This window comes from Homarus americanus, unplaced genomic scaffold (assembly GCF_018991925.1).
Source record: "Homarus americanus isolate GMGI-L3 unplaced genomic scaffold, GMGI_Hamer_2.0 scaffold18083, whole genome shotgun sequence".
NCBI classification, from domain to species: domain Eukaryota; kingdom Metazoa; phylum Arthropoda; class Malacostraca; order Decapoda; family Nephropidae; genus Homarus; species Homarus americanus.
Genome location: NW_024736580.1, coordinates 3400 through 30000, shown reverse-complemented (window position 1 = coordinate 30000; position 26601 = coordinate 3400). Strand labels below are relative to the sequence as shown.

The window sequence follows — 26601 nt, the reverse complement described above, 5'->3', positions numbered from 1 at the left end:
TGTGTGTGTGCGTGTGCCTGTGTGTGTGTGTGTGTGTGTGTGTGTGTCTGTGTGTGTGTCTGTGTGTGTGTGTGTGTGTGTCTGTGTGTGTGTGTGTGTGCCTGTGTGTGTGTGTGTGTGTTCGTGTGTGTGTGTGTGTGTGTGGTACATCTCTCACTTCGTGTTGGCCCACAGTCACGCAAACACCTTCATACTTGAGGAAGTGCTCACTTTAAAACTGGAGGTGATGAAGGCAGGTGGTATGGTGGTGTTAGTGGGTTGGTGGTTAGTAGTAGTAGTAGTAGTAGTAGGTAGTAGTAGTAGTAGTAGTAGTAGTAGTAGTAGTAGGTCGTAAGAAGAAGAGAAATAATAATAATAATCATAAAAAAAAACAATAATGATGATGATGATGATGATGATGATATATTTGATGATGATGATAATAATACGTTATAGGATGGTAACACACACACACACACACACACACACACACACACACACACACACACACACACGTCATGGACATCACGAACGAGCTTGTGAATCCGATCAAGTCATAAAATCATGAACACTAAACCAGCGAGAGTCCAGTACTATCTATCTACCTACCTGAGTACGATAATTGAACCCCTAAGTACTATAATTTAACCCCTTGAGTACGATAACTAAACCTCAGAGTACAATAATTTAAACTTGTAAGTACGTGTGATCTAACCCGTCTGTTTACATGATAAGTTAAAGACACACCAAACTACATAATTACTGTGTTATAATTTAAATAAGAGTTACATAACCGTGAACTACTGGCATTCATCATATTATATCCGAACAAGTAACCCAAACAGACAGACAGACACAGACAGACAGACACAGAACAGACAGACAGACAGACACAGACAGACAGACAGACAGACACAGACAGACAGACAGACACACTGGTTTATTTCCACAATGAGAGAACACTTGAGTCGCTTTCCCTCTACCTGCTCAAACCTCAAAATTTTTACCACCTGTGATTTTCAATTATTTTTGTCTTCTCACTAAATCCTGACAATATTCTTAGTAAAATACCATAACTAATTTTATAGTAATATTATACTCATTTTAATGTTTGTTTGTGTGTGTGTGTGTGTGTGTGTGTGTGTGTGTGTGTGTGTGTGTGTGTGTCTCCCCAGCTGACATGCACGGCTTTCCAACTCATGATTCTAATGTCTCTCTCTATATAGAAGAAACAAATTGCACCACAAAAAATAAATACATAAATGAAAAAACAAACAAACAGATCAATAGTGAGAAATAATATGTATGTTGTGTTGTCAATAGTAAGAGAAACAATTGAGACCCTGGAATTGTGTGTAAATGAGGCAGAAAGTCAGATGAGCAACCTGGGACTTCCAATATCTTCCCAGGCGGTAGTACCTCCCTGTTTGATAGCTGCCTACTACCACAACTTCAGTAAACTCAAAGTGGTTTTATCTCTGCTTCCTGACACTAAACCTTAGGGATCACGGCCTTCAGAAGACAGTGTAAACAAGGTGGAATCATTATACATATACCACCTATATAAACTACTATAGACTAACATACAAGACAATGTAACAGTAAATAAACTTTGTAAAAAAATATTTGTAAATTAGATCCGTGTTTTATTCCGAGTTAAATGTAATACGTGAATGTAAATGTAATTTCTTTTGTAATGTCATTCACTTGTTTTTTTCCCTTATCACACAACGTTCCGGAGTAATATAATTAGGACTTTTATTAACGAGGTAAAGGAATGATTAATTTACATGATTTATTTCGTCTAAAAATAATTGTCAATATTTTCTGTTTACACCAAATAAACAAAACATATTTTTTCTGGGATACAAATAGTTTTTATCTCTATTAGTTTGTGTTTCGAACGATTTTTTATTGGTACAGAGGTGTGAGAAAAACAAACAGGTAGACGATTTCTTATGATTTAAAGTATAAGTCAAGGACCCTCGTAAGGCTGGGTACAAGGAGAGATTGTGGGCGCTTCTACTGACAGTGTGAACGTAAATAGAATGACACACACACACACACAATCGTCTCTCCAGCGTTCGTGAGTGGCGCAATCCCAAGTCGGCTTCGTCTTTGTTGACATGTCATTTTATTCTCGCTTGCCTCGTTCCACATAAAAGGGCAGATCGTGTTTGCTGATGCTTGACAGAAGGGAAATATAAAACTATTATTCATTTTTTTAATGAAAGGTTAACGAGTTGGGTGAGAGAACGCAAGAAATGAGATAGAAAGTTAGTTCTATAGGATCTTACTAATATAACAAGTCTCTGCGTTTTGTTTATGATTCTATATCGTAGTCCTGGATAATATATGGTCTTTGGTCCCAATTAGCAAGGTCCTGGGAGAGTTAAGGGACGTCAGGTCTTGTAGTGGTCTTCTTTAGGTCTTGTCTCATAGCCTTAGGAGACCGAAAAGATATCCGAGGCTTGGTGGAGTGCTGGGTCTCACTCCGTTTCTTACATCAACAAAACTCATCAAGTGGACATGTAAAATCTAGGTGAAATTACGACTTCCATTTTATATGAAAAAAAGAAGAAGATATTAGTAGAAGTGTTTTTTATCCCATATTATAAAAGAAAGAAATAAACATATGAACTGTTGAGAATCCAGGGCACGAAACAGCCAAGCAGCCAGTCAACCAACCAACCAACCCAACCAACCAACCAACCTAGTAGACAGTGTGACATTCCCCCTCACCACTTCAACATTCAGGTCACCTCACCCTGACTCACACCCACTCGAGAACAAAAAAAAACACAGAAAACTCCTGGAAAGCAAATCTGGAGCCTGACACACAGCGTATATATATAACAACTATCAGAAGACAACAACATTCTGATCTGACAGGAGGGAAGCGGTAACTGGCCCTGTTCTGTCGAGTGGAATAAGGGCGGAAAAAAAAATCAAAGGTTGTGGTTGGTTGTACGTGTTTCATTTCGACTATCAGGTGACGGGAATGTAATGATGCAGCTCCGAGACACAATGTAGCTATGTTGAGTAGCTTGAGTATGTTTGTTTATCTTTAGGTGGGAGGGAGGAGAGGGTAAGACTGTAGTGCAGGGAGAGAGAGAGAGAGAGAGAGGGAGTGACGGAGAGAGAGAGAGAGAGGGAGGAAGGGAGGGAGAGAGGGTGTCCATTAGGTTGGGTTATTCACTACGATGATTTAAGAAAGTGTACTCAAGGGGTTAATAAATCGTACTCAAGGGGTTAAGATATCTTATTCATCGTACTCGTAGACCTTAAGGACTCAGTGAACTGGCTACAGACTCACACCGGTAAGACAGAACTTTAGAATTAGAGGTGTTGGCACGATACTGCTTTTTTGGAACCGTGTGTGTGTGTGTGTGTGTGTGTGTGTGTGTGTGTGTGTGTGTGTGTGTGTGTGTGTGTGTGTGTGTGTGTGTGTGACTAAAAATCAGTGTCAAGGCAAATCTGAACTCCTGAACTTAAACGTGTAATATAATTTGGGTGTGTGGAGGAGCCATGTATGTATGTATGTACACATCTTACACACCAACATTTCTCTTTTAGTTGATACGTACGCACACACACACACACACACACACACACACACACACACACACACACACACACACACACACAATGGCAGGATTTATTGAACAGTCTCCAAACTGGGCCACCAACAACCATGTCACCATCAACCATACCAAGACCATGTTGCACATCAACCTCTCCTCCGACATTGTCCCACCTCCTTCCATTACCCAAGGTCCGAACACACTCCAGTTGTAGATTCCACGAAGCTCCTCGGCGTCACCATAGACAACAAACTAAATTGGAAACCACACGTCAGTGAAGTTGTCAAATCTCCAGTTTCCGTCTCCACCTCCTCCGCCGACTCAAGTCCTCGGAGCCTGCACGAGCCTCAGTGTATACACAACATTCATACTTCCCAAGCTCACCTATGCCTCCCCCACCTGGTCTTCTCCCTAAATGCCACAACGTAAACACCTAGAAAGTGCAAAAGAGGGCATGCAAGATTATTCTCCCCTTCCTACCCACATATCAAGAAGCCAACACACTGACCCTTTCGACTCTCACTGACCATCACCACGGCCTCATCTGCAAATTTGGTAAGAAGCTTCTACACCATCCCCGACACCGGCCCCTACTACCACCTGAGATCCTGTCCGAGAATTGCTGTTCGACACCACAACCGCATCCAGCCCATACGTGCACGAACTGATCAAGCTATAAGAACAGCCCAGTCCCAAATTGAAAAATTATCAATAACATGTAATCAATCAGTATTCACTCTCAGTAAACACTGCTCCCTACACTGTCACTATGTTGAAATGAACTGTAGTTTGAGCTGATCCCATCCTGTTATTATATGTCTTATTTGTGTCACTTATGTTACTTGTATATTATTTGTAATTCGTAACCCATTCCCCAAATATGTAACTGTATATTTTCAGCCTTCTATTGCCAAGCTCTTTCAATAAACCGTTAATTATTATTATTATTATTATTATTATTATTATATTTTAACTTACGAACCACTGAAAGATCTGAAAGAAAAACCAAACGTAACCTAACGTAACCAAACCAAACAAACACTACGTAACGTAACGTAATCTAACCAAAGCAAACCTAACCAAACCACAGTAGCCAATCCGGTCCGAGGAATTTATGATTAAGACCAGTGACCTCCTTTGAACCTAATACGTGACCCAGGTAAAGTAGACCAATGAACCAGTTTTCACAAATTATCACCCATCATCCTCACCAGACGATACCTTCAACATTACCTCACACCTGTTAAGTTACTCCTACACACCTTGTATAATAATCTTCTTTAATCTCTAACAAACTTTTTTAAAATCGAATTCAATTTTAAGATGTTAATTTTTTCTCCTGTGTTATGTTTGCGTTTTGTAGTTCGTTAATTTTATTATTTGTTTCTTGAACACCGTATTCCGAATTCTGACCACTGAATCTGAATCCAGAAAGCTCGAATCCGAATCTAAAATCCGAATCCCTAATCCTAAGTTTGATGTAAACCCGAATCCGAAGTACGAACTCATAAATCCAAATACGGAACACTGAATCCGGATCCCGACCCCTGAATCCGAATCCGAGTCTTAGTTGAGCAATTAGAGGACAAATTTTTGAAATATGCTTCATAAGATAGATAGATAGATAGAGAGAGAGAGAGAGAGAGAGAGAGAGAGAGAGAGAGAGAGAGAGAGAGAGAGAGAGAGAGAGAGAGAGAGAGAGAGAGAGAGAGAGAGAGAGAGACACGTTAATGCTGGAACAATGAACACACACACACACATCTGACCACAAGAACGGAACAACTTGGTGGAACAAGGAACATTAGTACAAAGATCAACAGGGTGGGCAGCAACAGCAGCTTGGGGTAGATGAGATGGTGCTGGTGCAGGGGGAGGGGAGGGGAGGGGGGGGTGCAGCAGAGGGGGGGGTGCTGGGAAAGAGAGGAGGGGAGGGTATGGAGAGGGGAGGGGTGGTAGGTAGGGTGGAAGGGGTGGTAAAAATGGGTGGAGGGGATAGTAGGGAAGGGGTGACGAAGGGGAAGAGAGAGAGAGAGAGAGAGAGAGAGAGAGAGAGAGAGAGAGAGAGAGAGAGATTACCTGAGGAATGATGAGGTGAGGGGAAGAAAGTCTTACATGACATATACTCCCACACCTTGTTTTAGTTCTCCAGGTAAAGATGGCGTCTATTGTTTCCCATGACTTTAGATACACAACAGGTGGCAATGAAGTTGTTTTTGGGTCATTCATCTGTATTTTCGGCCTTAATTGTTTAAAAAAGGACATAATGTGGATGTTCACCTGTCGTAAGTAAGGAAATTGTTCACGGTGTTGCAAGTAAATGTCAACAGCTGGTCCAGAGAGAGAGAGAGAGAGAGAGAGAGAGAGAGATTTACTAACTGGAATGTGTCAGAGTAGAGTTTTGCCCAACACCAACACAGTACACACACACACACACACACACACACACACACACACACACACACACACACACACACACACACACACACACACACACACACACACACGATAGATAAACATCCCTAGGTTAATAATAGACCTCATCTTCAACTAACTAAATCTCAACGCTAGGTTTGGTAGAATTAGGTCAGGTTTGGTCAAGTTAGGTAAGGTTAGTTTAGTTTAAGTTAGGTTAGGTTAGGTCAGGTTAGGTTAAGTTATGTGTTAGGAAAGGGGCCACCTGACCACTTATCAGGAGTGTGTGACCCTGAAGTCCAATTTGGGCAGAGTAAAGAGGAACAGATGACCTGACACTCGGGATCACGGGTCACAAGATGCCATGGAAAGTGACCTTGACAGCTGACCTCTGGCAGTCACGGATTCATAGACAATGACGGCGGCGGGTGGGGGGGGGGTGTTAGAGAGATCATGGTCTCTCTCTCCATCTATCTCTATCTCTCTCTCTCTCCATCTCTCTCTCTCTCTCTTCTAGTCATCTCTCCCTTTTACCCCTTACTTACCAACCCCCTTCCCTCACCTCCCCCCACCTACTTTCTCTATAATTCTCGAAAAACACAAAATCCATTCACTCATAATTTTCCACACCTGTCAGTCTTCATAACCACAGGTAAATAAATAATAATATTACCTGAAAATACAAGAGACTTCAGCCTGAAACGTGACCTTTATCGACACTAACCCCGTGATCTGAAATAGCGAGCACTTCAGTTTTAATGAGGAAATTGAAATATGTTGATTTTATGTTGTTTTCGTTGTTTAGAATTTTATTGGGGGGGGGAGGGGGGCAGGGTTGTTAAGAGATACACATTGTAAACTCATTGTTCATTGTTGTTATTGTTCTTCTATCGTTTGTTGTTTTGTTCTTGTTATTGTTATTGTTCTTATGTTTGTTGTTGTTGTTATTGTTCTTCTGTCTGTTGTAGCTGTTCTTTTGTTGTTATTATTGTTGTTCTTCTTCTGTTGTTGTTGTTCTTCACACTCTTTACTCATCTCACGTCCTAACAACCTTACCCACCGTCCAATTGAAATTCTTGGTTGCTGTGACCTGACGACACAACACACCTATCAACACCCACTCACTACAGCTTTCTCTCGACCCAACAACTTGTGCTTGACTGTCATGTGTACGTGGTCACTAGATTCACCTGTCACGTACGGAGAGCTGTCATAATGTACAGTACGTGATCATGAGGAGTAAAATACGTGGTCACTAGCTTCACCTGTCACGTACGGAGAGCTGTCATAATGTACGTGAATGACACTGAAACACGGTCACTGCCACGTCCGTAACTCCCTCATAACCTAACCTAACCCAACCAGGTACGTAAGTGATGAAAGTAGTTATTTTTTTCCTTTTTTTTTTCCTTCTCGTTTTTACTTGACCTAAATCTTGTTCTTATCTCCTCTGCTTCCTTGTTTTCATTTTCCTCTTGTGACGTAACTTCCTCCTCCCCCTCTCTCTTTGTGTCTCTTGCTTACACGTATCTTCTCCTCTCCTTCTCTATCCTCCCTCATCCTTTCTTCCTATTCTCATCTTTCCCTTTTCCTTATCCTCCCTTCCCTTCATCCTTCCCACCCTCCCCTACCCCCACACCCCTCCCTACCCCCTAACTGCGCCATGTGTGACCTGGGGTTGCCAAACACCTGCCCTACAGTCTGGCGGTGCTTCGTCAGCGTTGGTATGTTCACGTTGGTTCAGAGAGAGAGAGAGAGAGAGAGAGAGAGAGAGAGAGAGAGAGAGAGAGGATAACTGACCGTTTTCCGGATGTGGATTTTCCTCGTGTTTTAAGACGGACTTGAAAGGGTGAAATATTACTTACAGATTCTCCGACATTTTGATCCTGTCTGTCTGCTTGTGTCTGTCTAACTGTGTTTCTCTGCCTCTATTTTTGTCTCTGTCTGTCTGTCTGTCTGTATCTGTCATTTTATATCTGTCTGTGTGTTTCTATCTGTCTGTCTCTGCCTGTCTGTCTCTTGTCTGTCTTTCTGTCTCACCTTCGACAACCAGCTACCTGTCCTTAACGCCACAGCCTTTCTGTCCACGAACCTGAATCATTGTTATTCTGTTTAATCCCGTGTGTGTGTGTGTGTGTGTGTGTGTGTGTGTGTGTGTGTGTGTGTGTGTGTGTTAGTAGTATGTATGTATGTATGATAAAGCATCTTAATTCTACCTCGAGACGTAGAGCGAGGGCGATATGATCGAGGTGTATAAATGGAAGTCAGGCTAAACAAAGGTGATATATAACAAAGGTACTCAAACTATCCCACCAGGAGCGAACTCGTAACAATGGTTTTAAATTAGACAAATTTAGATTTAGGTGTGAGATAGGTCAACACTGGTTTGGAAATAGAGTAGTGATGAGGAACAAGTTACCAAACATCATCATTAACTCTAATACGCTGGATAGCTTCAAACATAGGTTGGATGGATATATGAGCGATAGGGGTTGGGTGTAAATGGACTGTCCAGTATTGGCCAATAAGCCCGCTGCAGTTTCCTCCATTCTTATGTTCTTGTATGTATGTATGTATGTATGTATGTATGTATGTGTATGTATGTATGTATGTATGTATGTATGTATGTATGTATGTATGTATGTATGTATATATGTATGCATGTATGTATGTATGTATGTATGTATGTCTTTCTCGGACTTTAATGTTAGGATTCATTTATAATTGTTGTTCATTGTTCTTCTGTTCTGTAAGTGCCGATCTAGATGCCACACACACACACACACACACACACCCATGACCTATTTCAAGAGTCACCTTGTCATGGGTGACCTGTAACTTCCTTATTTTTCAGGTATTTCGCTTCTCCCTCGACCCCTGACCCCCCCCCTCCCTCCGTGTGTGTGTGTGTGTGTGTGTGTGTGTGTGTGTGTGTCCAAAATTTATAACACACCGACAGGACCTAAATGGTATCACTTAATTTCACAACAATTTCTTAGGTAATAGTTAATCTTATTTTCTTATTTCTCTTATTTTATGATTGCTCTCTCTCTCTCCTCTCTCTATCTCTTTCTCCCTTGATCTTTCCACCTATATCTGATGTATCTCTTTCTCTCCCTTCCTTTACTCTCTTTCCTTCCTCCTCAGTTCTCCTTCCCTTCCCCCCACACTACCTATTTTCCCCTTTTTCCCTCTCTCCTCCAAAATCTCCGCCTTCCTCCAACCACTCCCCCTCCCTCCTGCCCTTTCCCTTAACTCCAAGATATATCAGAATAAACTTTTCCAATATCTGTTAAGACATCATATACGGTACAGTCATCACCTGAACTCTTACTCTACCTGTAATACCTAAAGATACTATACTTATATACTTACAATTCTCAAGGTAATAATCACTTTTGTAATATATTTACCACAAAAAAAGAAAGAAAGACTGTATTTGTATATATCATCACCATTTTGTACGTTGTGTCAGTTTATTGGAGGAAATATTGTGTGATGTTTGGCAATAGGTGTGGTGACTCAGCATTGGTGGGGAGTGGAATGGAAGGATGTGAGGGTAGAGGAGAGAGAGAGAGAGAGAGAGAGAGAGAGGAGAGGAGAGAGGAGAGAGAGAGAGAGAGAGAGAGAGAGGAGGAGAGAGAGAGAGGAGAGAGGAGAGAAGAGAGGAGAAAGGAAGGAGGAATAGAGGAGGGAAGGAGTGAAAGGCAGGAGGAAAGTAGAAGTGACGGAGGGAGGGGGAAATGAGAGGTTTTTGATGGTGACAGTGTCTGGTTGTGTCTGCGGTTGTCGGGAGTCGTGGTGCCGGCGGTGCCCTGGCGGTGTCCGTGTCTGGTGCTCTGCGTGTCCGGTGGTAACGGTGTGTCTGCGGGTATCTGGTGGCGTCCGGGTGTCTGGCGGTGTCTGCGGGTGTCTGGTGCCCGTGGCGCCCAGGTTCGGTGGTGTCTGGGTGGCAGGTGGTGGTGTCTGCGGGTATTGGTGTCTGGGTGTCTGGCGGCAGGTCTGCGGGTGTCTGGCGGTGTCCGGTGCGCCTGGTGTCTGCGTCGGGTGTCTGCTGGTATGCGTGGTACTGCGGTACCTGTGGTGTCTGGGGTGTCTGGCGGTGTCTGCGTGTCTGGCAGCGCGGGTGTCTGTGGGTGTCTGGCGGTGTCTGCGGGTGTCTGGTGGTGTCTGCGGGTGTCTGGTGGTATACGTGCGTATCTGCGGTGGTCTGGTTGTGTGTGGTTGTGTGTGGTTGTGTCTGCGGGTGTCTGGCGGTGTCTGCGGGTGTCTGGTTGTGTCTGCGTTATCTGGCGGTGTCTGCGGGTGCCCCTGGTGTCTGCAGGTGTCTGGTTGTGTCTGCGGTGGCGTGGTGGCGGTGTGTGTCTGCGGGTGTCTGGCGGTGTCTGCGGTGTCGCGGTGTCGTGCGTCTGCGGGTGTCTCGTGTGTCTGCGTGCCTGCGGGTGTCTGCGGGTGTCTGGCGGTGTCTGCGGTGTCTGCAGGCTCGGTGTCTGCGGTGTCTGCGTCTGGCGGTGTCTGCGGGCTGCTGGCCCGGTATCTGTGTGGCAGGTGGGTGGGTATCTGGTGGTGTCTGCGGGTATCTGGTGGTTGTCTACGGGTGTCTGGTGGTGTCTGCGGTGTCTACTGGAGCCTGAAGGTGTCTGCTGGGGAAGGGATGGGTCAAAGGTTTGCTTCGTAAAAAGCCTCGCCCCTTCAGACAGGTAGCAGCACCAGGCAGGAAGCCACACCAGAGCGTAGCGGACTCTCACCTTTAGGTACCCCGGCCAGAATCCCTGTGTTGACGCCGCGGTGTTTCAAGGTCACGACCAAGAGTACAATAACACGAAAAAGTTTAAGATTCTTAGAAGTTTGTGCGCAACATTTGACCTTTAAATGATGGTATGGAAAGACGTCTAATTTAATCCGAGAGAGAGAGAGAGAGAGAGAGTATCCAGATATTGATAAATAATGTATACAAAAGAATGATTATTTCTCTCTCTCTCTCTCTCTCTCTCTTCTCTCTCTCTCTCTCTCTCTCTCTCTCCCGGACGAGTTGGGCCTCTAACAGGGTGAGTCAGGAGGGTCATCTGATAACACTACATACACCTGTGAGATCGTTCAACACCTTCTGCAGAGTTTGTGTGTCAGGGAGTCAACCCACCGACCAAACCAGTAAGTGAAAGAGATTACTTGAAGATTAGGCATCCCAGTTTATTTCACCTGAAGAATAAACACCTTGACCTAACCTAACTTAACTTTACTCTACCAGATAACTTTAGATTATTTGTATTATCAGGTGAAACAAACTAGAGTACTTAACCTTCAGGTGATCGAGTAAAAGTCATGTTTAGAGAGAGACGAAGTGGCGTACCTCAGGAACATGTGTTGGGTCTCATGTTGTTCAGCCTGCCAGTATATCGGAGATCTCATAAACCTCGTTCCCGATGACTATTTCTTATTTATGGAGAGGCGCTGTTACTTGATGTTAGTGTGGGTGAAAGTCTTTGAACATGTGCTGGTGAAGTGATGGTGTTCCCGAGGGTCGTGAGTTGGAGCCTATGTTATTATTCAGTTTACGTAAGTGTTCATATATTTGTTTTTTTAATTTATATACATATTATATATATAATTTCTCTTGTATTACACAAATAACTTTCATAACGTAGGAACTTCATTACCACCTCGCTATTATATATCCCCAGGAGGCCAGAATGTAATGAATAACTTTATGTGTCGATGAAGGCCAGATGTTGACTACCACCAAGAGACATACACACCTTCAGGCTGGACAGGTGATGTGTGGTGAGGACCGAGTAAGTGATTACGTGAGAGGGAACATTCGACTCCCAGGTGACGATGACGAATCAGTTGAAGGAAAATACCGAGGAAATGGTCGTTGAGACTCATCCTGGAAACCTGAGGTAGTGACAGCTGCCTAACTTTCTACACACGTATAAGTTCGTTTACATCTACCATATGTTCCATCCACACGGGTCAAATGGGCCGGCCACTCTCCTATTCGGGCCCTCAACCTAAACAAACCAAACCTAACCTAATCTGACCAAACTCAACCTAGCAATGTGCTTCACTGCTACAAGTCAAATGAACCTCACTCTTAATAACACACCCCCTAGTCCTAAAAAGACCCCCCCCATCCCCTCCTCTCTCTCTCTCTCTCTCTCCTCTCTCAAACGACCATTACAAACTTACCCTCATCTTAATATTCTGTTAATCTACCCAAACCCTAATAGACCCTAGTCCTAATGGGCCCCTGATCCTGAAACCAAATCTTAACGGTTAAATAAGACTAAGGGCCTAATAAGACAGGAGCCCTATTGAGATCTGAGGTCCTCTACTAAGACTTGGGATTTCATTAAGGAACCTCTAAATATAAGACTTGGGTCCTATAAAAGACTGAGACGACCAATCATAACCTCCCTCTTTCTGCTAATCTTATTCCTACGATATCTCCCATCCTTACTCCATCCATCCCATCCTTACTCCATCCATCCCTCCATCCATCCAGAGAGAGAGAGAGAGAGAGAGAGAGAGAGAGAGAGAGAGAGAGAGAGAGAGAGAGAGAGAGAGAGAGAGAGAGAGACTGTAATCAAAACAAAACACTACCCCACACATAGTAATCTAACACGGACATATATTCACCCGGACACTATCACAGGTCAAAGGTCAAGACACTTCAGTGACTGCCAACTACCATAATGGCACGCAGCTCACCAGGGAACCACGAAAATTAAATACTAAAACAATTCTTATCTATTCAATGCACGGAGATGCTGACAGCCACCATTATCATAGTCACCCCTAATAAAGAAAATTGGTGAATAGAAAACAGATTAGCTCTGTGGTTTAGATAGATAGATAGATATAGATAGATAGATAGATAGATAGATAGATAGATAGATAAAGAGTGACCACGACGAACTTCAGTAATACATAAATTCGTGTTTGTGTCGTCATTCTCAGACCTTCATGATATAAATTTATTGCCCCGTCAGACGATGCCACGACATTACGAGGGTCACACTATAACTTAATCGCTAATCATTCGGTTTGGAGGAGAAGGTCTTAATGGGCCCCTGATTCAATGGGCCCCAGTCCTAATGGGCCCCTGTTTTAATGGGCCCTATTTCTAATGGGGTGGTCCTATTCTTGTTCTGATGAGACCAAATTCTAATGGTTGGATTAATTTTGGGTTTGGTTCGTGTCTAAAAGAACTGGAGACACTCTGTATTGGTCTAATCTTGTCTCGTGTTTTAGTTTGATACATTTGAAAGAATCCCTTGGGGTTTGACTTCGCCTCCCTTGCTGCCTTCAGTTTGGGTGAAAGGAATCAATAAAGGGGATATAGATAAAGTTCTTATAATATCCGAGCAGGATAGGACTCGGAGCAACGGATTCAAGTTGGATAAGTTTAGGTTTAGGAGGGAGATAGGAAGAAACTGGTTCACAAATAGGGTGGTGGACGGGTGGAACAAGCTTAGCAACTTTGTAGTAAGTGCGGGAACTCTGGAAAGTTTCAAAAGGAGGCTAGATAGATTCATGGATGATAGAGAGTGGTAGTAACTCTCGACAGGAGCTGCCATGCACAGGCCAACCGGCCTATTGCAGACTCCTTATTTTCTTATGTTCTTATCTCTGTCTCAACCCTACTGGCCAATACCTTATAATAATCTCAGAGGTAAACTTCACCACGATTTATTCTCCTACCTATAGCCTTCCTTTGTCCAATAATATTCTTTAAATAATTATTTATCCATTTGGGGTCATTGTTACTTGATTAGATTAGTTAGGTTTGAATAGATTAAGTTAGGTTATGTTAGGTAAGCATTCAGGTGTTTGATCATCAGGTAAACCAATATTACACCTCGTAAATTTTAACTATTAATGAACAAGTGTAAAACCACCTTGCTCCGCCTTTAAAGCCATTAGTTAGTTATTGAAGCCATTAGGTAGTTATTGGCTAGTTAGTCATTGAAGCCATAAGGTAGTTATATAGCCATTAGTTAGTTCTTGAAGCCATAAGGTAGTTATTGAAGCCGTTAGTTATTGAAGCCATAAGGTAGTTATTGAAGCCATTAGTTATTGAAGCCACAAGGTAGTTATTGAAGCTTTAGGTAGTTACTGAAGCCATTAATTAGTTATTGAAGCACAGTAATAAAATCATACCATCAAGGTGAATCATCAGGTGAGGTAAACTATGGTGTCTAATCTTCAGGTGACATAAGCTGAGGTGTGTAATCAACAGGTGATCAGGTATATGTCATGATCACTGATGGTCTCATGATCACCTGGAGAAAGTGGCTGACCTGGTATTGTCAGGTCCCCGAGTTATGATATGACTTGTTGGTTGACCTGACTGACACTCTCGCCTCACCTACTGCTTGTATGAGTGGTGATAGGGTGGGGGTGGTGATGGGGTGGTGATGGTGATGGGGTGGTGATGGGGTGGTGATGGTGATGGGGTGGTGATGGTGATGGGGTGGTGATGGTGATGGGGTGGTGATGGTGATGGGGTGGTGATGGTGATGGGGGTGGTGATGGTGATGGGGTGGTGATGGTGATGGGGTGGTGATGGTGATGGGGTGGTGATGGTGATGGGGTGGTGATGGTGATGGGGTGGTGATGGTGATGGGGTGGTGATGGTGATGCGGTGGTGATAGGGTGGGATGGTGATGGGGTGGTGATGGTGATGGGGTGGTGATGGTGATGGGTGGTGATGGTGATGGTGATAGGGTGGTGATGGTGATGTGATGGTGATGGGGTTGTGATGGTGATGGGGTGTTGGTGGTGAAAAATTGGTGATGAGGTGGTATAGAGATGGTGAAAAAGTGGTGGTGGTGAAGGTGTGGTATGTATGTATGTAAGCAGCTGTGTCGTGGCGTAATCTCACCGTCTGTGTCCCCACTGGCTCAAGTGAGGAACTTAAAGGGCTGGTACCTACTCACCCCCTCCCTTTACCTCCCTCCCCCACCTCACCTCACCTCTCAGCTCTCCCCACCTTTCCTCAACCTTGTCTTATCCTCCTTCACTTCAACCTATCCTCCCTTCCCCTCACCTCACTCACCTCGAATCCCCACCCTCCCTCACCTCCCGTTCCCTCTCCTCACCACAAAACAACCCCCCTCTCCACCCTCTCTCCAAGATCTCTCTTCTACCCTATTAACTATTATGAAATACCTTATCCCACTCCACTTACTACTGCCACCCACACCACTCACTACTACACCCCACACCACTCACTACTACCGCCCACACCACTCACTACTACCCACATCACTCTCTATCACCACCCACAGCAGTCACTACCACCCACCTCATCCACTACCACCATCCATCTCATCCACACTATCATGTCTTTACCCCACCCATCATCCATCACCACCCAACTCAAGTACCACCACCCCACCCACCCACCCATCCACCCACGCTATCACCCATCCTACCCACAACACCATCCTCAGCACCTGACCAACCCACGCAAGCATTCATTATCACCTGTAATATTTTCGAAGTGAACACGAACCACAGCTCCATATCTTAATGTTTCGTTCGTTCAGCCTCACTCGGACATATTTCACAGTCTTACGTCCTCACTTACATCGCTGAAAAGACAGTCAAATGACACTAAGACTCATCCGGAACTTGATTGCGTTTTTTTTTTAGCCCAACTTAGGAAAGAAAGAGAAAATGAACGTGCTAGTTACTGAGGATTTGAAAGTTAAGGACAAGAACGCTGTCTTCATCTTCTGCGTCCTCAGTCGTGTTCGGATCAGTGAGCATGGCTGGCTGGTTTTTGCCTCCTCCTATTCTACAGATATAATATAATTTCATTTCAGTTTATTAATTGCCAGAGAAGATTTATAGGTACAGGTATACAGATACTAAGACAAAAGCTCTAACCAGGTACAGGTATTTCAACATAATAGCGGGTACAGGCACAGATACATAAATATGATATTCACAATACAGTATTTCCTATGCTACTACTACAACTACTACTTCTACTACTACTACTAATAATAAAAATGACACAAATTTACTTGTCCTCAAGGCATCCAAAACTAAAATAATTAAAAGCAATATTAATCACAAAACTTCGACAAAACATGAAAAAAAAAGGTGGGAAAGACCCTGGGGGAGACTCAGACCAAAACGAAAAATTTGGATGTAAATTTTGGCGGAAAACAAGTTTGAAATGGAAAGTGATTTGAGGTCAAGAGTAACTGGGCGTGATTAATGACAGCTGGGTCTGATCAGAAGCATTTAATCCTATAGATATTGGCACTGTAGGGGGGGGAGGGGGGCTGGCACTAGGGTCAAGGGCTTCTGACTGACCCTAAAATTCCGGCCATGAACCAGCTGTTTCAGGGGCGTGTCCGGACCTGCTTAAATAGGTCAGTTGAGTTTAACTTTCAGACGTAAATCTATAAGTTCTTTTTATTTATTTTATTTATACGGTGATTTAGTTTACTCTACAAACAAAGGAGTAAATTAGAGTAAATTACACAAAACAGTGAAGGAATTTATGGGTCGAGTAGTTGAGTAGTAGTAGTAGTAGTAGTAGTAGTAAAAGTAGTAGTAGTAGTAGTGGTAGTAGTAGTAGTAGTAGTAGTAAAAGTAGTAGTAGTAGTAGTAGTTGAACTGGTTAACTACGTTACCGATAAGGGCAAATGGTTTCAGTCTTAATAAACAAGAATTTACAGATGCCATTGCTCTAAGGTACGGTTGGCCAGTAGAAGGTTTGCCCTCCCAATGCGTGTGTGGCTCTTCCTATGATGGCGATCACGCCATGGTGTGCAAGAAGGGGGGCTTCATATGCATGAGGCATGACGAGGTAAGGGATCTCACAGCAAATATGTTGAAGGAAATCTGCCGGGACGTCATGGTAGAAACGACCCTCCTTCCATTGGATGGCGAGATCTTCCAACACAGGACTTCAAACCTCTAACGAAGCCCGTGTGGACGTCCGGTACTCGAGATTCTGGACGAGGACAGCGAGCTTTCTTCGACATCAGGATTTTTGATCCCATGGCCGCATGTCACCGTAACCTAGCCCTCGATGCTGCACATAGGAGGAACGAGAACGACAAGAGAAGGGCATATGGGGAGAGAATTCAAAACGTTGATCAAGGCAGCTTCACTCCTCTAGTGTTCACAACCTCTGGTGGGATGGGACCAAGTGCAAGATGTTTCTACGCCAGACTCGCGGAGTTGATCTCCGAACAGAAGCAGCAGCCCAGAAGTTTTGTTACAGCCTGGATGAGATGTCGACTGTCTTTCTCTCTCCTTCGGTCGGCTTTGCTCTGCCTCAGGGGAACGAGAGCTTCTGCCCCTACTCCGACAACTGCTGCAGATATTGACTATGAGGCTACAGTCACTGAATGCCGCATAGATCTGCGGCTCAACTAATTTAACACAGATAGGATAGCTTCTTATGTATTAGGATATTTAATATTAAGATAATTAAATGGTGGCGAAGGTGTGGCTATTGGGGGAGGCTGGAGGCCACGTTTAAAAAAAAAAAAAAAAGTAATAGTAGTAGTAGTAATAAAATAATAATAACAATAATAATACTACCATCGACTACTGACCACAACTAACACCACCATCACCACCTACTACCACCACCACTACTACCACCACTACTACCACCACCACCACCACTACCACCACCACCACCACCACCACCACTACTACTACCACCACCACCACCACTACTACTACCGCCCGCACCACCACTACTACCACAGCTTCTTAACAAACACTACACCTAAGCAGGAACAATAGATTCACACCTGCGGGCACCATGTGTTGAGAGTGAGACAGGATTGCTGGATGACGGAGAGTAAAGGCAGCCTCACAGAAAATTGTTTTCCGTGTTCGTCAATTGTAAACAAAGATGGCGCTGTATGACTTCCTCTTCATATTTTTTACTGTATCTATCGTCCATTGGGTCTCGCAGGCAACGATGAGATCTACGGTAATATTGTCTATCGTGCCATTCTTCTTAGGCGAGTCGACACAGAGAGGCCCTGAACACATGGCTCAATGTAAACAAACAAATCAGATATGTTTACGAATATCGACACCAATTAAAAAAATTACACGACAATTTATTATTAAAAAGTGATATTGAATATTTTAAAAATTAAATTTAGTTATTTAATGCGGTTCTATATTTATTTTTATATAAATATCCATCATTGTCGAGTATAGGTCTTGATTTGACTACAGAAATTAATCTGAGGTGACACAGGTAACACAAATAACACACAACGGCACATGTAACACAGGTAATAAAGGCAACACGAGTAACACAAGAAACAGGTAACACAAGTAACACAAGACGACACAGGTAACACGAGTAGCAAAAGACAAAACAGGTAACACAGGTAAGAAAGGTAACACGAGTAACACAAGACGACACAGGTAACACGAGTAACACAAGACAAAACAGGTAACACAGGTAAGAAAGGTAACACGAGTAACACAAGACGACACAGGTAACACGAGTAACACAAGACGACACAGGTAACACAGGTATGATAACGACATCAGCTTGTGTGTTTATCAGGCCATTGCAAGAAAAAGACGAGTTTCTGCACAATATTTTAATTTTTTTTGGAGGGGGAGTGTGAGTGTAGCAATGTTTATGTGTCTGTACACTATATGATACTTGGTCAATGATAACAGCTCTTTCCTCTTTATAAATGATAACTACTTGTGATAACCATGGAAGTTATCGTCAGAGAGAGAGAGAGAGAGAGAGAGAGAGAGAGAGAGAGAGAGAGAGAGAGAGAGAGAGTTGTGTTAGCTAGCACGACTTTGACCTCTTATTAGTGAAGTCTTGGTAGCTTATCTGGTGACTGGTAAATGAACCACACTCCTACTCTTGTTTTAGGTTAGGTTAGGTTAGGTTAAAGTAGGCATGATGAGGCTAGATTAAGTTAGGTTTTACGTAAGTTTTAATTATCTGTAGCTTAGGTTAGTTTAGGTTAAGGTACGCTTGATTAGGTTAGATTAAGTTAGCTAAAGTTAGGCAAAATTAGATTAAGTCAGATAAGGTTAGATTAAGTTAGCTAAGGCTACATTAAGTTAGCTTATGTTAGGTTAAGTTACATTGCATCCCATAAAAGACAAAGACTCAATCACCCCTTAGCCTTATACATCAACAATTCGTAAGTAAATGACAGGTCTGAGAATGTCACAAGCGCATTGATCTGGGTGGAGGCGCCGTGATGTGGTGGTGTACCGCAGGGGAGGGTAGGAGGGCCGCTTGTCCTTGTAGTGTGGCGGGCAGTGTGTGTGTGTCTGTGTTTGTTGTGACGTTTGTGTGAAGGAGGGGGGGGTTAATTTGTGTATGTGTGGGGTGCTTGTGTGGTGTGTGTGTGTGTGTGTGTGTGTGTGTGTGTGTGTGTGTGTGTGTGTGTGTGTGTGTTGTTTTTTTTTCTCATTGTTTTCCTTTATTTCTTTGCCTCATTCTCCAAGCCTCTTGACTCTTTTCTCCGAATTCTCTCTTTCTCTACCTTTTGTGAGGAACACACATACACACACACACACACACACACACACACACACACAAGCACCCACACAGACATAAATACACACTGACCTAACATCATCTAATTATCATAAAGTCTCAGTACAATTCTGCCACCATTTTGAACCCCATATTAGTGTACTCGTTAAGGAGGGTCAGTTAGGGGCGTTCACTCATTTCTTCAGCTGGTGGGCGAGTTTTTTTTTCCTGTGTATTATACTTTACATTACACGAACTGAACGCTGGAGAGAGAGAGAGAGAGAGAGAGAGAGAGAGAGAGAGAGAGAGAGAGAGAGAGAGAGAGAGAGAGAGAGTGACATGATTACAGAGAACATGTCAAGGTTGTCAGAGGTGTATAACAAATGTCAAAGCACCATACAGGTTGGGCCCCCTCCCCTACCCCCCTCCCCTATCCCCCTACCCTCCTTCCCCCTCCACCCCCAGGCTGCATCGTGACCACCTGTCCATGGAGAATTCAAGCCGGAACCCATGACATTCCCTGATACCTCCTGACGCTCTTTGATACCCCGTGACACTCTTTGATACCACCTGACACTCCCTAATACCTCCTGACACTCCCTGATACCACCTGACATTCCCTAATACCTCCTGACACTCCCCCTGATACCTCCTCCTGGACACTCCCTAATACCTCCTGACACTCCCTGATTCCTCCTGATACCTCCTGGACACTCCCTGACACCTCTCTGACACTCCCTGATACCCCCTGACACTCTTGATACCTCCTAATACTCCCTGACGCTCCCGACACCTCCTGACATCCCTGATACCCCTCGACACCTCCTGACACTCCCTGATACCCCTGACACTCTTGATACCTCCTGACACTCCCTAATACCCTAACACTCCCTGATGGCATCCTGACACTCCCTACCCCCTGACACTCTTTGGATACCTCCTAATACTCCCCTGACACCCCTGATACCTCCCTGACACCTCGATACCTCTCCTGACACTCCCTATCACCTCCTGACACTCCCTGATACCTCCTGACACTCCCTGATACCTCCTGACACTCCCCTGATACCCCCTGACACCCCTGGATACCTCCTGACACCCCTGATACCCCTGACACTCCCTAATACCCCCTGACACTCCCTGATACCTCCTGACACTCCCTGATACCCCCTGACACTCCCTGATACATCCTGACACTCCCTGATACCCCCTGACACTCTTTGATACCTCCTAATACTCCCTGACACTCCATGATACCTCCTTATACTCCCTGATACCTCCTGACACTCCCTGATACCTCCTGACACTCCCTGATACCTTCTGACACCCCCCTAACACACCCTGACACCATTTCCCTCCTCCAGAACCCAAAATTCTTATCACTTTCATATAACAAAAGAAATATAATCCTCACCACGTCAACAACACTTCACCCTAATTAAGTAACTTACCTGATATGTGTGTCATCATGCCCAGGTGAGAGGGAAAGGCAGGTAATCTCACTGATCTTGATATATCATGGTAAGATAACCTGCTTGATATAGTTAAGGATTTGTCATCATAAGACATCCTCGAATTATATCGCATTTACCCATATATGTTTCTTGATTAAGTATACCTGTACATCAGTTATTCCGGACAGGTGGTGTAATACTGTACCCTTTCACTTAGGTTAGGTTGAAGTTAGGTTAGGTTTGGTTAGGTTAGGTTAGGTTAGGTTAGGTCAGGTTAGGTTAGGTTAGGTTAGGTCAGGTTAGGTTAGGTTAGGTTAGGTTAGGTTAGGTTGAAGTTAGGTTAGGTTTGGCTAGGTTAGGTTATTGTTGTTTTCATTTTATTAGTAATGTGGCAGTGTATTGTTATGTGAATCATTGGGATAGATATATAGATAGATAGACAGCAATAGACAGAAAGATACTATTTAATATTACACACACACACACACACACACACACACACACACACACACACACACAACCTTGAGACAGTTTTAATCACCTGTTTTTCTCACCTGTTGATCACCAGCACAGTGTCATCCTCACTCAGGCATCTCACTAAACTGGTCCGTCTGTGCCTGTCTGTCTGTCTGTCTGTTTGTTTCTGTCTATCTCTCTGTCGGCATCTTTATAACTGTTTGTCTGTTCCTCTTTCTGTCCGTGTGTCTGTCTCTTTTGTTTCTGTCTAATTGTCTGGCCTTTTTATATTTTTTTGTCCTTTTGTCTATTTGTCTATCATTGTCTCTGCCTGTCTGCCTGTCTCTTTTTCTCATCATTGCACAATAAACTTTTCATTGTGTTCCGTGCTATATTTTTTTCTATTGTTTATTTGTTGTCTTTTGTACCTGTAGTTACTCTCTGTACCTGTATCTATCCTCTGCACGAAGCTACCCTCTGCACCTGTAGTTACCCTCTGTACCTGTAGTACCCTCTGTACCTGTAGTTACTTCCTCTGTACCTGTAGTTACCCTCTGTACCTGTAGTTACCCTCGTACCTGTAGTTACCCTCTGTGCAGTTACCCTCTGTACCTGTAGTTACCCTCTGTACCTGTAGTTACCCTCTGCACCTGTAGCTACTCTCTGTACCTGTAGCTACCCCTCTGTACCTGTAGCTACCCCTCTGTACCTGTAGAAGCTACCTCTGTAACCTGTAGCTACCCTCTGTACCTGTAGTTACCCCTCTGTACCTGTAGCTACTCCTCTGGTACTGTATCTATCCTCAGCTGTACTTTCCCTGCCCTACTATCTCAGAACGAGCAAGAAACCAGAACACCACTCACCTCCACCATCACCACCAGGACCACCACCACCACCACCTCACACTCACCACTCTCACTACCACCACTAATTACCATCACCACCACCACCACCACCAATTAGACCACCAGACCACCACCACCACCACCACCATCACCACCACCACCACCACCAGGACCACCACCAGACCACCACACTGGCCTCACCACCACCCACCACCACCACCACCACCACCATCACCACCACCACCACACCACCAGACCACCAGGACACCACCACCACCACCACCCTCCACCACCACCACCACCAGACCACACCACCACCACCACCACCAGGACCACCACCACCACCACCACCACCACCAGGACCGTCGTGGGCCAGTGAGTGGGCGGGTCGCTCCAGATACTGCAGGTGGTACTGGCTCACCTGGACACTTTACTTTCTAACCTCAGGGACGCGGGGGCACTTGGTGGCGGCCTCGGCGTCTCCTCATGACACTTGCAGGTCAGGTAAGTTCCCAAGTCTATGTAGGACTTACTTACAGGTCAGGTAAGTTCCCAAGTCTTATCAGGACCCCCTAACAGTTCAGGTAAGTGCCCAGGTATTAAGAGGGGCCACTTACAGGTCACGTAAGTGCCTACTGTAGATCATATAGAACCCTCCTCCTCCCCTCGGCAAGCTAACTTACCTACCTGTAGAAGTCCTATAGGATTTGGGGGTCGGGGAGTGGTTTTGTAGACTGGAAGGGGTCTTGTAGGACTGAGGGGGGTCTTGTAGGACTGAGGGGTCTTGTGACTGAAAGGGGTCTTGTAGGACTTGAGAGCTTGTAGGACTGAGGTCTTGTAGGGACTGTGGGTCTTGTAGGACTGGAAGGGGTCTTGTAGGACTGGAGGGGGTCTTGTAGGACTAGATGGGGTCTTGTAGGACTGGAAGGGTCTTGTAGGACTGAGGGGGTCTTGTAGGACAGATGGGGTCTTGTAGGACTGGAAGGGGCCATGCACTGAGGGGTCAGAATTTGAGGGGTCTTGTAGGACTGAGGGGGTCTTGTAGGACTGAGGGGCCCGTAGAATTTGGCATGGGTCATGTAGGACTGAGGCGGGTCTTGTAGACTGAGGGGTCTTGTGGTGGCCTGGAAGGGTCTTGTAGGACTGGAGGGGGTCTTGTAGACCAGATGGGGTCTTGTAGGGACTGGAAGGGGTCATGTAGGACTGAGGGGTCTTGTAGGACTGAGGGGGTCTTGTAGGACTGAGGGGGGGCCTCAGACTGAGGGGGTCTTGTAGGACTGGAAGGGGTCATGTAGGACTGAGGAGGACTGAGTCTTGTAGGACTGAGGGGTCTTGTAGGACTGAAGGGGGTAGGACTTCTTGTAGACTGGAGGGGTCTTGTAGGACTGAGGGGTCTTGTAGGACTGAAGGGTCTTGTAGGACTGAGGGGGTCTTGTAGGACTGAAAGGGGTCTTGTAGGACTGAGGGGGTCTTGTAGGAATGGAATGGGTCATGTAGGACTGATGGGGTCTTGTAGGACTGAGGGGGTCTTGTAGGACTGAAAGGGGTCTTGTAGGACTGAGGGGGTCTTGTAGGAATGGAATGGGTCATGTAGGACTGAGGGGGTCTTGTAGGACTGAGGGGGTCTTGTAGGACTAGATGGGGTCATGTAGGACTGGAAGGGGTCATGTAGGGCTGCGGGTCTATCATTAATTATTGGGTCTAGCTAACTGAACCTCAAGTATAGGACTCCGGGTAAAGTAAACTTGTGTCTTAATTGGTTTGAGTTCTATTATGAGTGGAGTCTATTATTAGTTGTTATGAGTGGAGTCTATTATTAGTTGTTATGAGTGGAGTTCTCGTTTGACTCATTACTCTCACAGTGATAATGTTTTGCGTGATGATTTTGATCTCTTCCTTCCTCTCTTTATCTTCTTTTTATCACTTACAATTCATCTCTTTCTCTTCCCTCCTATCTATTAACTTCTCTCTATCTCTCTATCTCTCTCTCACTCTCAGATCTTCAGGAGGTAACAACACAAGTCTTTAGTACAGGACGTGGTTCAGTTAGCTTATGCTTTATGGTGAAGAATCATTCCCTTGTTTGGACTCATTATTCTCTGAGACAAACATTCTATCATTCTACCTGTGGGACTAAAATGAAGCCTTGCTAATGGTATAACGAAGCTTGATGTACCTAATATAGAAGCTTCATGTATATAGTTGAGGTCAAAGGTAAATTCGTATTAATGAACATGGAAAATTTTCAGTCATGGATAAAGTGACTGGTGGCCCGCGAGCCTGCCGTCACGAGAAGGTCTGGGTGTTGGCCTTAATACACTGAGGGATGTGGTCCTGTTGCGACACGGTGTTGAGGCGACCACACGGCGGCCTTTGCGAAGTCAAGAAACAAAGAGGTAAACTAGATGATGAAGAGGAGGAGCAGGGAGAGAGGGGGGGATGGGAAGGAGGAAAGGAGCGAGCAGGTATATAAAGGCCACAGCTCACTCGACCAGCACAGTCGATCCAAGACATCCTAAGCAACATGTTCTCGGTAAGACCTGCCCAGGACTGTCCTGTTATAGTCTGGGTAGACAATATTATGTTATGAGTACATCAATCAGTTCAATCACTTCATATACCTTAACATTTTGCTCTTCCAGTTTGTCTTATCCATTTTACTATCTTTGTTTATTAATCATTATTAAAGTCGATAAATTAAAACTCATCTACATTATTTACAAACGCTAATAATATTTTCCCTGAAGGTGGTAAAGGGGGCTGAGGGAGGGGGGAGGGGGGGGGAGTCTGGACACAAGATAAACGTTCCTCACAACAGATCATCAGATGCCCCACTATGACTCCTCAGAGGTGAGCCCGTGTTAACATATTCCTTGTGTACACTTACAGAAGTTGGTCCTGTGTGCCTTACTGGCAGTAGTGGCTGCCAAGCCCCAGGGAGGATACGGGGCACCTCAGCCATCCTACACCTCAGGTCCTGTAGTCCCCATCCTGAAGGACGAGCGTCAGGGACCTGATGAGTTCGGCAACTACAACTTCGAGTTCGAGACTGGTGACGGCATCAGTCGTCATGAGCAGGGCGCCCCCCAGGGGGAGACTGGCGCCGTGGCGTCTCAGGGAGGATGGTCGTGAGTATCTCTGGTGTACACGTCCCTAAGTAATGTTGGTCAGAGTTGTATCTTGAGCTTTAATAAGAGACGTGAAGTAACTTCCACAGGTGTCTGCTATATAACAGTGTAGGAGAAGGTGTTTGAAGGCTGGTGGTGGTGTGGCCTTCAGTGGTCCGTCGGCAAAGATTTGATAAATTTTTGTCCTTTCAGATTCACCTTCCCTGACGGCACCCCAGGAGTCTTCAACTTCGTGGCCGACGCTGCAGGTGGTTACCAGGTACAGTCTGACCTGCTGCCCACGCCCCATCCTCTCCCCGCTCACGCCATCGCCCAGATCGAGTTCGCCCGTCTTAACCCAAGCCCTTCCTCCGGCCCCGGACCCTCGTACGGTGCTCCTCCTCCACGATACAACTAAACGATGAATGTCTCACCCACGAGCCTCCCCCACCCACCCACTGACTAGTCCTCCTCCCCTACAGAGTCACCCACGAGGAAGAATCTCTCATGGTCTTCACGACCCGATGGTTTTAGTTAAATCAGATGTACAAAGTGGCGACCACCGGGTAGCAGCGATCATGTCTCTATGTTTGAGACTAACTCTTACCAGTCTACTACACTCAAGAATTGACTTAATCTTATATTTCTTTTTTGGTTCTTACATTTCAACCTGTGGGAGGCGCAGCCGTGGCCCCTGAGGTCTTCCCTCCACGGTATAGTGAAGACCTTATGTGATCACCCTCTGAGCTTCTTAGAATGGCCTGATTACTTTACTCGACCGCTGTACTTCATCAGCCTCTCTCCTGTAGAGCAAGAGATATATGCTTATTTATTTATCATCTGTTGATACTGCAAGTTTTCTCAATAAAAAGATACACAAATATTATGTTTCCACAACCTCCTAATACAGGTCTCACTCCAGGGCGTGTACACCACCAGTCCGCCTCACGTTGTCTTCACAAGCAACACTTATTATCAAGGCACTTTAAGGGATATATAATGCTTCTACTTTAAATTTCACTCTCTTAAAATATCAATCAATATAACATCGTAACCCCTAGAGTACGATGAATTAAACCCTAGAACATGATGACTTTACCCCTTAGAAAATGACTTAACCCTTACAGTACTATGACCTAAACCCCTGAATACAATGTCATCGTGCTCAAAGGGTTCAAGAATAACTATAAATTCCCCTTAACTCCGGCAACAAACGTCACATCAAGGTCATAAACCAACGACTTGACA

General features: G+C 44.7%; 2 protein-coding genes across 2 annotated transcripts; one reads left to right on the top strand and one right to left on the bottom strand.

The window, feature by feature from the left end:
- Positions 1-7085: 7085 nt before the first annotated feature.
- LOC121872197 (proteoglycan 4-like) lies at positions 7086-23443 on the bottom strand. The gene is made up of 3 exons (XM_042374870.1): positions 22934-23443; positions 9741-10618; positions 7086-7182 (listed from the first exon to the last, which is right to left on the bottom strand). Exons 1-3 carry the CDS (start codon positions 23441-23443, stop codon positions 7086-7088), a joined length of 1485 nt encoding a protein of 494 aa, XP_042230804.1.
- Positions 23444-24675: 1232 nt separating this feature from the next.
- LOC121872192 (cuticle protein AM1199-like) lies at positions 24676-26234 on the top strand. The gene is made up of 3 exons (XM_042374863.1): positions 24676-24779; positions 25136-25374; positions 25567-26234. Exons 1-3 carry the CDS (start codon positions 24771-24773, stop codon positions 25769-25771), a joined length of 453 nt encoding a protein of 150 aa, XP_042230797.1. The 5' UTR covers positions 24676-24770; the 3' UTR covers positions 25772-26234.
- The last annotated feature ends 367 nt before the right edge of the window (positions 26235-26601 follow it).

Coding starts and splice junctions, on each gene's coding strand:
- LOC121872197 (XM_042374870.1), bottom strand. CDS start 23,443: ATGACCCCTTCCAGTCCCTACAAGACCCCATCTGGTCTACAAGACCCC. Junction 10,619..22,933: donor ATCCTATAGGACTTCTACAG/GTAGGTAAGTTA, acceptor TCCCTTCCCCAG/CAGACACCTTCAGGCTCCAG. Junction 7,183..9,740: donor CGCAGACACAACCAGACACT/GTCACCATCAAA, acceptor ACATTATGACAG/CTCTCCGTACGTGACAGGTG.
- LOC121872192 (XM_042374863.1), top strand. Junction 25,375..25,566: donor GCGTCTCAGGGAGGATGGTC/GTGAGTATCTCT, acceptor TTGTCCTTTCAG/ATTCACCTTCCCTGACGGCA.